Source organism: Cololabis saira, chromosome 11 (assembly GCF_033807715.1).
Source record: "Cololabis saira isolate AMF1-May2022 chromosome 11, fColSai1.1, whole genome shotgun sequence".
NCBI lineage: Eukaryota > Metazoa > Chordata > Actinopteri > Beloniformes > Belonidae > Cololabis > Cololabis saira.
In genome coordinates this window covers 2,864,197-2,881,130 of record NC_084597.1, presented here as the reverse complement: position 1 = coordinate 2,881,130, position 16,934 = coordinate 2,864,197, and the positions used below count along the sequence as shown (strand labels likewise).

Genomic DNA, 16,934 nt, shown 5'->3' with positions numbered 1-16,934 from the left:
CCTTGTATGTACCCTTGTAAACCAGCTAAAAGTATAATTATTATAATTATTAAGTCTTAGCTAGCTTCATGACTAATGGAGAGGAACATCGCGACCTCTGAACTGGAACACTTAATTGATATTTAATTCTTAGAAACGTATTTCCGTATATATATATATATATATATATATATATATATATATATATATATAGATACAAGTTTATATATAGACTCGTATATATACGAGTCAGTTGCACAAACGACTATCACCAAATGCTGTTTTAGCAACTGTTTATAAATACGTTTCTAAATATTAAATATCAATTAAGCGTTACAGTTCAGAGGTCGGGATGTTCCTCTCCATTAGTCATGAAGCTAGCTAAGACTTAATAATTATAATAATTATACTTTTAGCTGCTTTTATTCATACAAGTTTTCAAAAGTCAATGTGAATTAAGAGTATATTTATGTGTTTTATATGTGTTTTAAACCATGTTGGCACAATTAAACATCATGTAACTTTTAGACTTTAGCTTGAAGTGGACTTTAAAGGAGCTGTATGTAAGAGCAATAATAAAACAAATCATAAAATGACCCCGATATGTCAACAGACATTTAAAAATCATGTTCATTTCAAATACTTATGTCACTGACAACAGCACTCAAGCCAGGATATTCCAGTTTAAAAAGAGGAGTTACAGCCCTCAACTGATGTTTATGTTGTCATTTTTTGTTTTGGCCTGAAGCTCCACCCTCCACCTATCTCCCAATCACCAAGTCAGTATTGTTTCTGAAGCTCCACCCTCCACCTATCTCCCAATCACCAAGTCAGTATTGTTTCTGAAGCTCCACCCTCCACCTATCTCCCAATCACCAAGTCAGTATTGTTTCTGAAGCTCCACCCTCCACCTATCTCCCAATCACCAAGTCAGTATTGTTTCTGAAGCTCCACCCTCCACCTATCTCCCAATCACCAAGTCAGTATTGTTTCTGAAGCTCCACCCTCCACCTATCTCCCAATCACCAAGTCAGTATTGTTTCTGAAGCTCCACCCTCCACCTATCTCCCAATCACCAAGTCAGTATTGTTTCTGAAGCTCCACCCTCCACCTATCTCCCAATCACCAAGTCAGTATTGTTTCTGAAGCTCCACCCTCCACCTATCTCCCAATCACCAAGTCAGTATTGTTTCTGAAGCTCCACCCTCCACCTATCTCCCAATCACCAAGTCAGTATTGTTTCGGCATCCGGGTTGCCAGCTCGGCTCTAATTATCGCAGCCATGGCAGCCTACGTTCCTGCTGCATTCTGCAGCCTACCTGGCAACCTCTGGTCGGGGGGAGGAGGGGGAGGGTACACGCGCTCAACAATATTTTGAAAGTGACTGCAGTACCAGTTTTGGCCATTTCTTACAGACGGCTCCTTTAAAAAAAAAAAATTGTTTTGGCATAAATTGTTTTAAAACCTTTAAAACCTCAAATTTAACCTGTTTATGTTAACCCCCCCCAAGGTCCGACCCCCCCGATTAACCCTTGAGCCTCCCTGAAGGACTCAAAAGCCAAATTTAGGGGGGGTCTCAATGTTGTCAAAAAAATAAATAAATTAGGCTATATAATATAATATTATAATTTGATTGTCACTAATGATCAATTAAATATGTTTAAGAGATCGCCATATCAAGTATTCACAATTCAAAACTTTTATTGGTTTAACACAAGTCCTGCACCTTTATGTATGCAAATTAGCCATGTGCGGCAGCACAGCGCAATGACTAGGCCGGCTGGTTGAGATGCCACAATAACATGGCTAAGCGGAAGCTAACTCAGAGTGTGTCACTTGCACACTTTGGGTTCACATCAAAAAAGGTGTCAGTGTGAGCCAGAGATGAGGAGAGAGACGATGTCACAACAGGGTCCCGTTCCTCTCCCACCCTCTGTTGAAGAAGTGAAGTCGAGGCCGCGTGCTCCGGGGCAGATGCTACTGCGCCCCCGCTGCTGCAGTGACTTGCTTTAACTTAAGGTAAGAGGCCAGCCTGCTCAATATGGCCTGAACCCACCTGAGAGATAAGGTTTTTTTTTAATTATTATTATTATTTTGCGTTATGGCCTGTTATGAGTGGAATTTGTGAATGTGTTCACACAGCTGTGTTAAAACATCATTTCCTGGATGGTTACATAACGTTAAATAATCAGTCATCATTGTGCAGGCTGAGGATCTGTTTAAGTGCACTGATTGCACGTCTCCGATAGTGACATTTTTTGTTATTACTGTTTTTTGAATGTACAATTCATTTTCATCGTATTTTTTTTTATTGTTCTAAAAAAATACATTAGCCTATTTTATTTGTTTATTCGTTTCTGCAATGCACTGGTCGTGCGCCAGTGTCTTATACCTGGTATTTATTCATTAAGTACACTATGCACCAGTGTGGTGCCAATTAATGTCTTTTATTTATTTCAATTATCAGATTTAATTTGTAAATAACATTCTGCATCGTAATGCACAATTTTGCTTCCTGTTTGTAAAACAACGTGCATCTAAAATGGTTAAGTGTGCGTGTATTTGTCATAGGCTATAGTAGGCTGATTGTATTGGTTTATTGCATAGGGCCACACTGTTTAAAAAACAAAAAAAATAATAAAAACGCGAGTTAGGGACCGCCCCGAATATGGATGGGTATTTCGCACACTGGTTAAAACTGGAAAGAAACTTAATACATTTCTTAAGCAACTTAAACCTTATTGTCCACATTTACACACAGAAGCATGTTTTATTTACCAGATCAATCAAGGATTTATTTGATTTATTCTGGAACATGAGGCAGGAAGAAAGAGCCAGACAGCCAGCAGTTTACGTCATCGGTTGGTTTATTTATCATTAGCAATGACACCAAATGTACTCTACTGTTTTCACTTGCTATCACAGGAGATGCATTTTGAATTGTAAACAGTGAAAATGATAAAATGCATTTCAGAAAACTCCTTACAAGCAGTGTATGACCAGGGAAAGAGCAGCCTGTAGCTGCTCACCTACGGTTTAACATGTTATCCAGAGATGCAGCCGCTCCACGTTCATCACCAGTAGAGACGTGGCGGCTCCTTGTTCGTCGTTTTTAATGCATTATCACATAATTTTCTTAAAGAATTATATTTACAACCATAACATCCCCAGCTGCCTGCTGCCGGGGTTTAACACAGTTAGAATCACTTGCTTAAAAGTCATTAAACTACTTATGCTTCTTGAGTTTATTTTGTAAGTCAACCTTATAGCTCTAAGTATTTTTTTCTCTTAACAAATAGAAGTTAATACAGAGCTTAAGCTGTTCCGTCTTCCCCGTTTAAAAAAAAATAAAATAATATCCAAATAAAATGAACAACATAATAATAACATAAAATTAAAAAAATATTGCACTTAAACTTGAGGACAGCGTTGGACCTGGTGGTTAAGAGGGAGGCGTTAGCGGAGTGCTGTGGAGGATGTGAGTGTCTGCAGAAGCTTCCAGCAAGTTAATCTAAATAAATACGAACCTCTGTACAAGTGGAGCAACTTTTTTAGTCTTTTTTTTTTCTTTTACGTCCTCTGAATGTGAAACTAGCAACCTGTGGAGCGTTGCCCGGGAGAACGAGGGTGCGTGAGCGGGAAGGTCGACCGAGCTGAGGCTTGTGATAAATGTCCTGAGAACCAGAATGAGCTACGATGGCGACGGAGACGCTCTTCTCCTTCTTCTTCTTCCTCTTCTATCTTCCTTTCTTTCTGGTGAACAGTCTCTGGAGTAGGGCTGTGCGATTAATCGATTTTAAATCTAAATCGGATTTATTAATCACAATCGATGTTAAAAAAAGGAAAATCGGAAAATGGATTTTCCTTTTTTGCAGCTGCATTACAGACATCTTTGTTTGGTCAAGAAAATGGTAAATGTCACTTTACTAAACTCTTACAGTATCTTTCAATTGCATTTCATTCCCAATAGGGAAATTTATTTGCTATTTTTCTTTAAAAATAAAGATAAAATATTTGAAACAATTTATTCCATTGTATTTTGTAGTTTTACCAAAAAAATCGAAATCGAAAATCGGGTTTTCAGAGAAAAAACACAAAATGGCCCAGCCCTACTCTGGAGGCAGGAACCTTCGTTTCACTGCTGTCGTCCCCCGGATCAAATCTAGTGGAATAAAACGAAGCTTTGACTGGGATGGCGTGCCCCCCCCGTCCCCCAAAGCTTAAGTCTGATAAAAACACCAAAGGGGACTTTGTGTCGTACCGACATCTGAAGTTTCCTCACAGAAGAGAGCGCTGGAGCGAAAGAGGGGGCGGGGCGGGAAAATAAAGAGGGACTTTCAAAATAAAATAAAAGAAAGTGACACAACAGTACCGGACTGTCTTCACGTTTGCAGGGATTTTGGTGCAAAACCCTCCGTTTCTCCAGAAACTCAAGCTTTCTGACACAAAACATTAAGAAAAGAACAGTAACAGTGATCAGACAAGTCTCCTGCTCCCTTCAGGTATCCATGCATCCATCCATGCATCCATCCATGTATCCATCTATCCATCCATCCATGCATCCATCCATCCATCATCCATCCATGCATCCATCCATCCATCCTTCCTCTGCAGTGCCGTGGCGTCGCTGCCTCCTCTCGCATCGTAACACAGGATGAAACAGACACTCACACAAATAAAAAACAAAAACCTCACATCCCACCCACTCTGTTTCTCTTCAAGTCTGCCCCCCTCTTGTTTCTTTCCTCCTCCTCCTCTTTTCCTGGCGTCCCGCTCTGGTCTTTTACGATGAAGACGAAGTGGAAGTGGCGCTGGCCTTTTTTTGGTTGATTAAGTCCAAGTAGAGTTCTGAGCGCAGGAAGCGGGGGTATGAGTCCTTCTCCATCAGCCCGTATATCCGCCTCTGCGCTAAGTCAAAGCAGGAGCGCGTCACATTCTGCAGGTTGTCCTTAGTGTGATCTCTGGTGCACGAGTCCAGGTTCACCTGCAGGAGCAGAGGAAAACAGTAGGTTACTTTCTGGTATTAATCAGGGCTGGGCGATATATCGAGATTGTAATATATATCGATATAATTTCAAACGCGATATGGTACGAGAGTAGGGGTGGGCAAAAATATCGACATGGCAATATATTGCGATACTTTTCCAGCTGACTCAATATCGATATTCAAAATTTGAATATCAATTTTTTTTTTTTTAAATATTTTTTATCCCCGATTTTTTTCCCATTATATCCCCCAGTGCTCCTACCTAATTGACAGTCCTGGGCATTAACTCTCTACCAACCCTGGGAGTTCCTGCACTGAGCTCAGGTTTTATTTCACGTTTTATTTCATTTTATAATTTATTTTTTATATAACACAATTGCCTGTCCTTAAAAAATGAAAAATAATGGACAGAGGTTTATTTATTTATGGATTTATATCTATACTGACTGATCACTGTACCTGTCCTTGGTTTTTGTTCCATCTTTCTTGTGTTTATTATCATTTGCCACATAATTAAAGCAACCTCATACTAAATTTAATGTTAATTTCATATGACGTAAATAATATTAAAAACATATACAAATATGTTGTAACTTTAGCTTGTATAGTTATAATAAAACATTGTTTTGACTCAGTTTGTCCCATGAATTGTCACTATAATCTGATGAACGTGCAACTCAGATTTTAAGATCCATAAAGCTTTTTACAGTTTTCAGCAAACTTTATATATCGCAATATATCGCAAAATTTGGACATCGCAATATCGTATCGTATCGTGACTCAGGTATCGTGATGTGTATCGTGAGGTCCTTGGCAATACCCACCCCTAATTAAAACTGACGTTTTTTTTAAGGGTTTGTCTCAGAAAAAAATGAAGCTAACAGAGATGCTAACAGAGATGCTAACAGAGATGCTATGCTATAATGCTTTGGGGGAAACCCCAATTATGGCACAGACAAAATATGGATATATATCGAGTATCAACATTCAGCTAGAAAATATGGAGATATGACTTTTGGTCCATATGGCCCAGCCCTAGTTTTAATGTGTTTAAACTAGTGATGCACCGATTGTTCGGCCGAAAATGGCAAAAAAACACTTTCGGTGTTCGGTGGAATAAGTGGGAAAAAAACGAACAATTAATAACGGCGTTGTAATATAAGGAAATAGACTGGCCGCTCCGTAACTGTTGCACCACAAACATAAATCGTTGGCCAACCAAAAAGTAACCACATAAGAATTTTAGCTAACATTCACCAGGAGCTGGAACCAAAACAACATAACGCTGGAAATTAAAACATGTTCAGTTTTTATGTTCAATAAATATTTTCTACCTTGTAATTTTGTAAAAGATTGTTTTTCTTTGAAAAGCCTAAATCAAATTTATTTGATTCATGCAATGGTGAAAAAATTGGCAAAATAAATGAAAAACTGCTGAAGAACCATGTTCAGTATTGTTCGGTATTCGGCCAAGTCTTTATTATTATTTTCGGTTTCGGTTTCGGCCACAAATTTTCATTTCGGTGCATCACTAGTTTAATCCTCCAGTATCCGTTCACTCTCCAGCCGTCACTCACCTCTTTACACGACTGGATGGCGATGTATTCTGCAAACACTTTCTTGGCCTTGGACGCCATCTTGGACTGGGACTTGATCTTGCGGTACTCCTCGCAGGCCAGCCAGAACTCCAGGTTCTCCTCGCTGAACTCCGTACGCAGGAAGGCTCTGAAGGCTGCCAGGCCGTCTGAGGAGAGGAGGAAAGAGAAGAATAAACAAGAGAGAGTTGACTGGAGCGCCATGGCAACGGTCGAGAGCGAAGCCCTCCTCGGAGCTGCGGAGCCTAAAATAGCTCTGCTCTTTCCAGTCATGTGGTTTGCAATAAAGCCAGGCTTGGAAAAACAAAAGAAGGGAATAAAACCCTCCACGTGACAGAATGTATGGAAGTCCGACACATCCTCGCTGTGACGTCAGTCACCGACTGACTGTATTAATATCACACACATGCGGCTCAACATAAAGGTTTTTGTGTGGAAGGGGGGACTAAGTTTAGCAATTAATCGGCTCTAAAGTTCCAGTAATGATTTGAGGAAGAGATGCATCCAGAAGAAAGAATGGCAGGAAGTCGTGTCCGCCCCCGGATCCTGTCTGCACCTTTCCGTTCCCATGAATCACCCGCCACGCAGCGCCGTGCACCAGGGCACCGCTGGACGGGTACGGGGGAGAGGCAGGACTGGAGTTGAGGGGGATGAGGGGGGTTGGCATCCCCCCCTGAAATAAAAACGGTCCAAATCATCCCCCCTGAAATAAAAACGGTCCAAATCATCCCCCCCTGAAATAAAAACGGTCCAAATCATCCCCCCTGGAATAAAAACAGTCCAAATCATCCCCCCTGTAAAACTGCCATCCCTCCTTTCCATCCCTTATGTCATTTCATCAATGAATGTGGTTTTACTGCTATTTCAACATTTAGTCATCACCAGAAAAATAACTTATTTGACAATTTTCACCTGTTACAAGTAAATTTTCACTTGAAATAAGTAGAAAAATCTGCCAGTGGGACAAGATTTATCTTCTTATTACAAGCAAAACAATCTTGTTCCACTGGCAGATTTTTCTACTTATTTCAAGTGAAAATCTACTTGAAACAGGTGAAAATTGTTGTTTTTTCCAGTAATGACCCTTTTTTTAAGTGTAATAAGTTTTTTTTTTTTTACTAAAATGAGACATTTTAACTAGAAATAAGACAAATATTCTTGTTAAGATTGTGAGTTTTTGCAGTGATCCATGTTACTTATCCTGTGAAGGACAGAGTCATATTGATAAGTTCAGAAAAGTGTTTTTTATTGTTGTGTTTTGATGTATTTGATGTAAGCCCAGTGGATATTTAAAGCTTACAGAAGGCTGCATTTAACTGCTGCTATGTCATTCCTGCAGTATTTCTGCAGCTGTTTTGGTCACTGCTATTATTTGTAATATATTATATTATTTGTAATCAGCACAAATTATCTGTCCCCATATGATCAAATCCACCATCCCCCCTGATTGTTTTTTACAACTCGAGTACTGGGGAGAGGTGGAGGAGAGAAAACTGGTTCAAAAAACACTCCTTCCAGTCCTTACAGTCCCGGATAAACTGCTGCAGACAGAGCTGCTCCAGTAATCAGGAGAATAAAACGCAGAGAATCAGAACTTACACTTGTGGTTGAGCAGCTTGTCCAGGGAGTCCCCCCACTTCAGCGCCTCCTCCGGGCTGGGCCTGCCGATGAAAGGAGAGCGGTTCTTTAGCAAGCCCATGTCCGCCAGGTTTCTCATAGTGTGACCCATCCGTGGTTCTGATATCCCCGTCCTGCCTCCCCGTCCCCGCAGCAGCAGCCGGGATCACCGTGAGCCAGTCTGCTCCGCGAGGGCGGGGGTTCGGCTTTATAGGCGCTAGATGGAGGCGGAGAGAGGGGGGGCTTACCCCGGCCAATCACGGCTCTCTAGCGGGGCCTGCCCCTTCCCTGTCCCCCCAACCCCCGCTGCTGCTGCTGCTCCACTAGGTGGAGGAGTTTGAATAGTGGGAAAATAAAATAGTCTATGTTCAAGACCTGATATCTACGAGTATTAGGGCCAAACTAAGACAAAAAAAAAAAAAAAAATGGGGAAATGAGAATAAAGTCATAATATTACGAGAATAAAGTCGTAAAATTACAAGAATAAAGTCATAATAATATGATAATAAAGTCGTAAAATTACAAGAATAAAGTCATAATAATATGATAATAAAGTCGTAAAATTACAAGAATAAAGTCATAATAATATGATAATAAAGTCGTAAAATTACGAGAATAAAGTCATAATAATACGATAATAAAGTCGTAAAATGACAAGAATAAAGTCATAATAATATGATAATAAAGTCGTAAAATTACAAGAATAAAGTCATAATAATATGATAATAAAGTCGTAAAATTACATGAATAAAGTCATAATATTATGAGAATAAAGTCGTAAAACTACGAGAATAAAGTCATAATATTTTGAGAATAAAGTCGTAATATTTTGAGAATAAAGTGGTAATATTAAATATATTATAAACATATAAATATAACTTCACAAGTTGCTCAATATTCCTCATTTTAACACAGGGAGAAGATGCTCTTCCTGTTAGAGTTCTCATAGATTATATTCTCGTAATATTACGACTTTATTCTCGTAATATTACGACTTTATTCTCGTAATATTACGACTTTATTCTCATAATATTACGACTTTATTGTATTACGACTTTATTCTCGCAACATTATGACTTTATTCTAGTAATTTCCAATTTGTTTTTTGTCTTAGTTTGGCCCTAATACTCTGTTGTAGATATCAGGGGCTGGATTCTCCAATATGTTCTTAAGAACGATCTCAAGAAATGTCTTAAGATCTAAAATTAAGAAGTTCATAAGAAAGTTCTTAAGTGAAATTCCTCAATATTTTCTTAAGAACCGTCTTAAGAACTGTCATTTCTTACGAATTTCTTATTTTTCCTACTTAAGAACTTCTTAAAATATCATCTACAGACATGGATCTTTTTTTTTAAATTATAAGTAAGTTTATCACCTTGAGTGGTGCTGATTGCTACCTAAGATTGACACTTAACAGGTATTTAATCATCCTCCCTTTCTAATGATTATTCCTCTGGATTGGATGGTCATTGATTGATGTATTTCATGCACTTTGTGGGTGTTGTTTCTTTAGTTCCCTGTGTTTTGGTGATGAATACTGACTGTATTTCGGGATGTGACCTTGTTTGAAGGTGCTCAGGTGTTTGTGGCGGCGCCTGATTGGACCACACACACACACACACACACACACACACACACACACACACACACACACACACACACACACACACACACACACACACACACACACGACGACCAGCCTGTAATAGACGAGCTTTGGTTCTGATCTGTTTGATGAAAAAGGTCTATGACCCAAACGTTGGCCCAATAAACACGAGTACGTGGGAAGAAGGTGTGCAGGAGTTTTCTTTTTAAATGATCTTTTATCACTTTAACATTATTTATGTATATTTATGTTTCCGGTTTCTTATTTTGTTTTATAGTCTTTACATGTGTGCACTTTTATGGAGCTGCTACCTGATCTCATTATACCATTATGATAATAAAGGCTTTCTATTTCTATTATATATATATATATATATATATATATATATATATATATATATATATATATATATATATATATATATATATATATATATATATATATGCATCATTTTATGTTATTATAAACAAAGACCACTAATATTACACAATACTTGCAGGTTTTGAATTATTATAAGAACCCAAACCCATTCTGACAGAACTTCTATCTGCAATCACACGTTTTCTGATTATTATTATTATTATTATTATTAGGGCCCGAGCACTTACAGTGCGAAGGCCCTATTGTATCTGTAGGAATTCTTCGCGTTATTATTATTATTTTTCTGACAAAAGGAAGGCCTTTTTGCCCCCCTAAACGTGCCCAAAAAGTCACCAAATTTTGCATGCAAGTCAGGCCTGGCGAAAAATTTGATATTTCATGGTTTGCATTAATGGGCGTGGCAAAATGGCTCAACAGCGCCCCCCGGAAAAGTTTGTGCGTCAAGCCCCACAATGCGGTTTGTCGTACATGCACGAAAATCGGTACACACCTGTATCATGGCGCAACTTAAAGAAAAGTCTCTGGGCGTCATGTCGAGAAACCGAACAGGAAGTCGGCCATTTTGAATTAATCGTGTCATTTTGGCGAAATGTATGCCTTCCTTCGGCAGTTAATACGGCCCGAACCGTAACGTGCACCCAGGTGTGTTATACATCAAAATGTGCGTCTCCATCCTCTGACACCATGCATTACTTTTCTCTTTCAAAAGCGTTACCGTGGCGACGCTAGACGCCAAAAAGCGCGCCCACCCTTCATCTGATTGGTTCAAACAGAAAAAACTTTGAGCCTCAAGCCCCACAATACGGTTTGACGTACATGCACGAAAATCGCTACACACCTGTATCATGGCACAACTTAAAGAAAAGTCTCTTGGCGCCATGGCCAAAACCGAACAGGAAGTCGGCCATTTTGAACATTCTGAATTAATCGCGTAATTTTGGAGCAATATATGCCATTCCTTCGAGAATTAATACGGCCCGAACCGTATCATGAACCCAGATGTGTTATACATCAAAATGTGCGTCTCTATCCTGCGACTACACGCATTACTTTTCTCTTTCAAAAGTGTTACCGTGGCGACGCTAGACGCCAACAAGCGCACCCCCCCTTCATCTGATTGGTCCATATTTGATAGTTCCCCAAAAGGCACCAGATTTGGCATGCAACCCAGGCCTCGTGATAAATGTGATATTTCATGGTTTGCATTAATGAGCGTGGCAAAATGGCTCAACAGCGCCCCCCGGAAAACTTTGTGCCTCAAGCCCCATAATACGGTTTGACGTACATGCACGAAAATCGCTACACACCTGTATCATGGCACAACTTAAAGAAAAGTCTCTTGGAGCCATGGCCGAAACTGGACAGGAAGGCGGCTATTTTGAATTAATTGTGTAATTTTGGCTCAATTTATGCCATTCCTTCGGCAATTAATACAGACCGAACCGTAATGTGCACCCAAGTGTGTTATACATCAAAATGTGCGTCTCCATCCTGCGACTACTTTTCTCTTTCAAAAGTGTTACCATGGCGACGCTAGACGCCAAAAGGCGCACCCCCCCTTCATCTGATTGGTCCATATTGATAGTCACCAAATTTTGCATGCAAGCCAGGCCTGGCGATAAATTTGATATTTCATGGTTTGCATTAATGGGCGTGGCCTAACGGCTCAACAGCGCCCCCTAGAATACTATTCTCTGCCATAACTTTTGAATGGTTTGACATAGAGAGTTTTGGGTGGTGTCATGGGACTAGGTATTGAGTCCTTGACCATAATTGGTGAAAATTAGCTCCGCCCCTTCTTCTGATTGGTTGTCCATATTTCCTGCTATAAATTTTGAATGTTTTTACATAGAGAGTCATGGGTGATGTCACCTGAATCGGTATTGAGTCCTTGAGCTTCATTGGCCTGAATTAGCCCCGCCCCTTCTTCTGATTGGTTGTCCCGATTTTCTGCTATAACTTTTCAATGGTTTAACATAGGAAGTTGTGGCTGGTGTCATTTCTGATATGCTTATGGGGGGGCGGTGGCCGTGAGTGCGAGGGCCCGTTCATCGCTGCTTGCAGCTTTAATTATCATTATTGTTATTATTATTATTATTATTATTATTATTATTATTATTATTATTATTATTATTATTATTATTATTATTATTATCATCATTATTATTATTATTATTATTATTTCTTTATTTGGTATGGACATCACAATTACATTATTATTATTATTATTATTGTATTATTAGCTTATATTCAATTATATAAACAAAAAAAACTAATATTAAACAATAAAGATGGAACTTGCGGTGTATATTAGCCAGATTAAAAAAAAAGAGCATTAATGAGCGAATAATAATCTGCCAAACCCATTCTGACAGAACTTCTCTCTGCAATCACACTTTTCTGATTATTATTATCATTATTATATTATTAGCTCATATTCAAGTATATATAAACAAACACAACTAATATTAAACAATAAAGATGGTGCTTTCTATGTATATTAGCCAGATAAAAAATAGCAATAATGAGCGAATAATAATCTGCCAAAATCTTACAGAACTTCTATCTGCAATCACACGTTTTCTGATTATTATTAGCTCATATTCAATAAAAACAAGTAATATTATATAATAAAGATGGAATTTGCGGTGTATATTAGCCAGATTACAAAAAAGAGCATTAATGAGGGAATAATAATCTGCCAAAATCTGACAGAACTCGACCGTCTTTCTGACATTTCTCTCTGCAATCAATGGTTTTGTGAAAGCCACCACAGACACTCCATCCCCCCATCCCTCCACCCCTCCATCCCCCATCCCTCCTCCACGTCTGCCTGCCGGCCTCCAGCGGCGGCGGTGGCCTGATTCCCGCCCACTCGCCCACTCTCCCGTCAGGATGTGGCCACTTACTTGACCGTCTTCATGGATTTGTCGAGCTTGCCGGCCGGGTTGCTTCCCGGGGACTCGTTCCTCCTCCGCAGGAAGGCCAGCCGGTTCTTCATGTCTTTGGCCCTGAGCGCCGGGAACCCGGGACGGGGGAGGAATAAAGGAGGAATAAAGGACAGGAGGAGGAGGAGGAGAGGAGGAGGAGAGGAGAGGAGAGACGACAGAAAGAAAGGAAGACAAAAGGGACAAGAAGAAAGTGTGTTAAGTCTCCGAGCCCAAAAGTCCACAAAAGTGAATCAATCCAAATCGACAAAGGGGTCACCAATCAATCAGACGCTTCAAAATCCCATCAGCTCTTTAAAATCCAAACCAAGAAAAAGCCCCGGAAAGATAAACCCACATTCTCGTCTTTTTCCCGCTGAGTTGATGGAGTTTTCAAAAGGGAAGAATCTCCGTCTTTAATCAGTTCCTATCCCGTTGTAGCTGAGATGTCCCGTTCCTCGGGCAGGGACGAAGCGAATGTGACAGCAGGAGGAGAGAAACTCCCTCTCTTCTGTCTCATCCCAGCGTCTCCGTGTGCCTTGCTCAGAGGGATCTGACCCGGGCAGCGACAGAGTCTCACCTGGCTCACCTGCCCACCGCGGCGCCGCCTGGCAGAGACGCTGCACATGCGCCGTGTCTCAGGTAATTCTCCGTCATCCCCCCCCCCACCCACGGGAGCCATCAGGATTCTGCGCATTTCCCAGAATCCCCCAGGAGGTGTCCTGGCTTCTCCCGACCCGGGACTCGACCTCACTCAACACCCATTTCCTGCTTCTGATTTCCACTGTGGATTAGCACCCCGGAGTTACGATTGCAGGTGTTAGAACCGCAGAAATATAATAATATAAGATTCATGTTTCATGTAATGACATTAAGTGTTTCCTAATTTTTTTTTTTTTTGATAAGTCCCCTTCATCAAGAAGTAGGGTAGGAATATTATTTAACTATTTCATTATTACACCTAATGCAGATTTTCTTAAGGATTTACTCATGAAAAAGGCAGAATATGACATTCTAGTCTCCAAAGAAACAGCACAGTCTTTACTAAAAACCCACCATAACTATTATGAATTTGGGGTTAAACCAAGTAAGTTGCTTGCTCACCAAATTCGACAAGCCTCCTCATCAAAACACATCACCCAAATTAACACAGATACTGGACCTACCTTGATCCTCAATCCATTAACGATCAGTTCAGAGATTTTTATGCGTCATTATACACCTCTGGTGCCCGTACAATAAAACACAATACGAACGCTTTTTTAATTCCTTAGATTTCCCTTCTATCAACTCCGAAGTGTCCTCTGGTCTGGATGCACCATTTACAATAAATGAGCTTAGGAGTGCCTTAACACTTATGCAGAGTGGGAAATGCCCGGGCACTGATGGGTTTCCGGCTGAATTTTTTTAAACATTTGCAGATTAACTGTCACCCCTATTACTTAATATGTTTAACGAATCACTGCAGAAAGGTTCACTTCCTCTCACTCTACGTCAGGCTACTATATCCCTAATATTGAAGAAGGATAAAGACCCACTGTCCTGTAGTAATTATCGCCCTATCTCTTTGCTGTGTGCAGACGTTAAAATACTGGCTAAAATGCTGGCTAGGCGCCTGGAGAGGGTCCTGCCAACTATCATCGCTCCAGACCAAACAGGGTTCGTAAAGAACAGCCAATCCTCTCACAATGTCCAACGTCTGTTTGATATTCTGTATTCATCGACAAGACAACCTCTGATGACCCTGAGCTGGTCATTTCTATGGATGCCGAAAAGGAGTTTGACCGGGTGGAGTGGCCCTACCTGTTTTACACTCTGAAACGTTTTGGCTTTGGCGATACATTTATTTCTTGGATCAAACTTTTGTACACGCCCCCCCCCCTTGCTTGTCTTCGCACGAACAATGACTATTCTGACTATTTCTCCCTCAGTCGTGGTACCCGTCAGGGCTGCCCACTCTCTCCACTACTTTTTGCAATTGCCATTGAACCTTTGGCGGTAGCCCTCAGGTCCAGTCAGATGGTTGGCATCTCAAGAGGGGGCATAGAACATAAGCTGTCCCTATTTGCGGATGATCTCTTGGTCTTTCTTGCTAGCCCTGATAAATCTATCTCCATTGTACTATCAGTGTTGAGAGATTTTGGGCAGGTCTCCAGTTACAAATTGAATCTGCATAAAAGTGAACTTATGCCGGTTAATGCGGCAGCCATTGCCAATCCCCTTTCCAATTTACCATTCAGAACATCGCTGGAGCACTTTAAATATTTGGGCCTGTGCGTTACGAAGAATTTTTCTGAATTATTTAAGAGTAATTTTTCCCCTCTCTTAGCTAGGCTGACCCAGGATGTCCATCGTTGGTCTGTGCTGCCTCTGTCTCTCGTTGGTCGTATAAATTGTGTTAAAATGACTGTGCTGCCCAAGTTCTTATACCTATTCCAGTGCATACCTATTTTTCTCCCTAAACATTTCTTTCACTCTCTGGATAGCTTAATCTCACAATTTATTTGGAACAAAGGCACCCCTAGAATCAGAAAAGACATTTTACAAAAGCCTAAACAGTTTGGGGGCCTGGCTCTCCCCTTCTTGCTTTACTATTGGACTGCGAACATAAGAGCAATGTTGCACTGGTGCCACCCCGACAGCCAGTCTCCATCATGGCTGCAGGTTGAGGAAGCCTCATCTAGTCCCTCTTCTTTGCTGGCCCTGCTGTGCCTCCCGCTGTCATCGTCACCAACTTCTCGGTCCAGTAGTATTGTGGTGAAAAACTGCCTTAAAATCTGGAATCAGTTCAAGCGACACTTTGGACTTAAGGAAATACCTGTCTTGGCACCAATTCATTCTAACCCCCTTTTCACTCCATCTGTTATTGACAGAGCTTTTTTGATCTGGAAAGATCTAGGGATTGTTTCACTAAAACAGCTTTACATCAATGGCACATTTGCTTCCTTCGACCAGCTGGCCGAATTTGAGTCGCACTCATTTTTTTAGGTATTTGCAAGTCCGAGATTTTGTTCGCATTAATTTTCCTGGCTTCCCTGCTCTTCCTCCTTCTACTCTTGTTGATACACTATTGGATATTAAGCCCAGCCGCAAAGGCTCAATTTCAATATTGTACAGTACTCTTCTCAAAAGTTGGACTGTAGCCTCTGACACCTTTCGCAATGCCTGGTCCGTAGAACTTGGTGAAGATATAGATCCTGCCACCTGGGAGCAGGCTCTGAGTAGGGTTCGTCTATCTGTGCTCACCATGGAGTTCTACAGTGTAAAGTGGTGCATAGAGTTCACTGGTCTAAGACCATTGGCCCTTTCGCACTAGTCCCACCTCAGCTCGGTTCTACCCGTTTTGCACATTTGCACTAGGGGCTGAGGCGGGTAGAGCCGCTCCAAGCCGATACTATTTCTGTAACCATTCTGGGGAGGTTCTATCCGGGCTGAGCCGGGACTATTTCTGACGTCACCACCCTCCGCGCCACTGATTGGTCGGGGGGCGGGGCCGTCAGACGTTTGAATCAGGAAGCGGGAGTCAGAGCGAGAGCGACCCGCGGCTCGCGGCGATTTTATTCTAAAGCGCAAAACGTCTGTTTTGTGATCCAATTCTGAGGTGCAGATGTTCATAAACCTGGTGGCTGACGAGAGAATTAAAAAAGCTCTGGCTAGAAACCTGTATGTACGACATCTGTTTTGTATTTTTTATGAAATAATGTTTGATACATTTGTTCCTGTTAAATAAATGTAATAAAAAAAAAGAAAAACTCACACACCACTGTCACATACAAATCAAACACCCTCAGAAATCAAACACTCATATAAAGGTGCGGGTATACTTCTGCGTCACACACACG

The 16,934-nt window shown here is 40.8% G+C and overlaps 1 protein-coding gene across 3 annotated transcripts in view; it reads right to left on the bottom strand.

The window, feature by feature from the left end:
• Positions 1-2,818: 2,818 nt before the first annotated feature.
• The window catches only part of rgs3a (regulator of G protein signaling 3a), a 265,109-nt gene continuing 250,993 nt past the window's right edge, over positions 2,819-16,934 (bottom strand). For all 3 annotated transcript variants that reach the window (XM_061733623.1, XM_061733622.1, XM_061733621.1), the window contains 4 exons: positions 13,075-13,176; positions 8,161-8,222; positions 6,544-6,710; positions 2,819-4,963 (listed from right to left, as the gene is read on the bottom strand). In XM_061733623.1, coding sequence (XP_061589607.1) covers positions 4,763-4,963; positions 6,544-6,710; positions 8,161-8,222; positions 13,075-13,176 — 532 coding nt within the window. In that variant the 3' untranslated portion in view covers positions 2,819-4,762. The remainder of the gene's footprint in view (positions 4,964-6,543; positions 6,711-8,160; positions 8,223-13,074; positions 13,177-16,934) is intronic.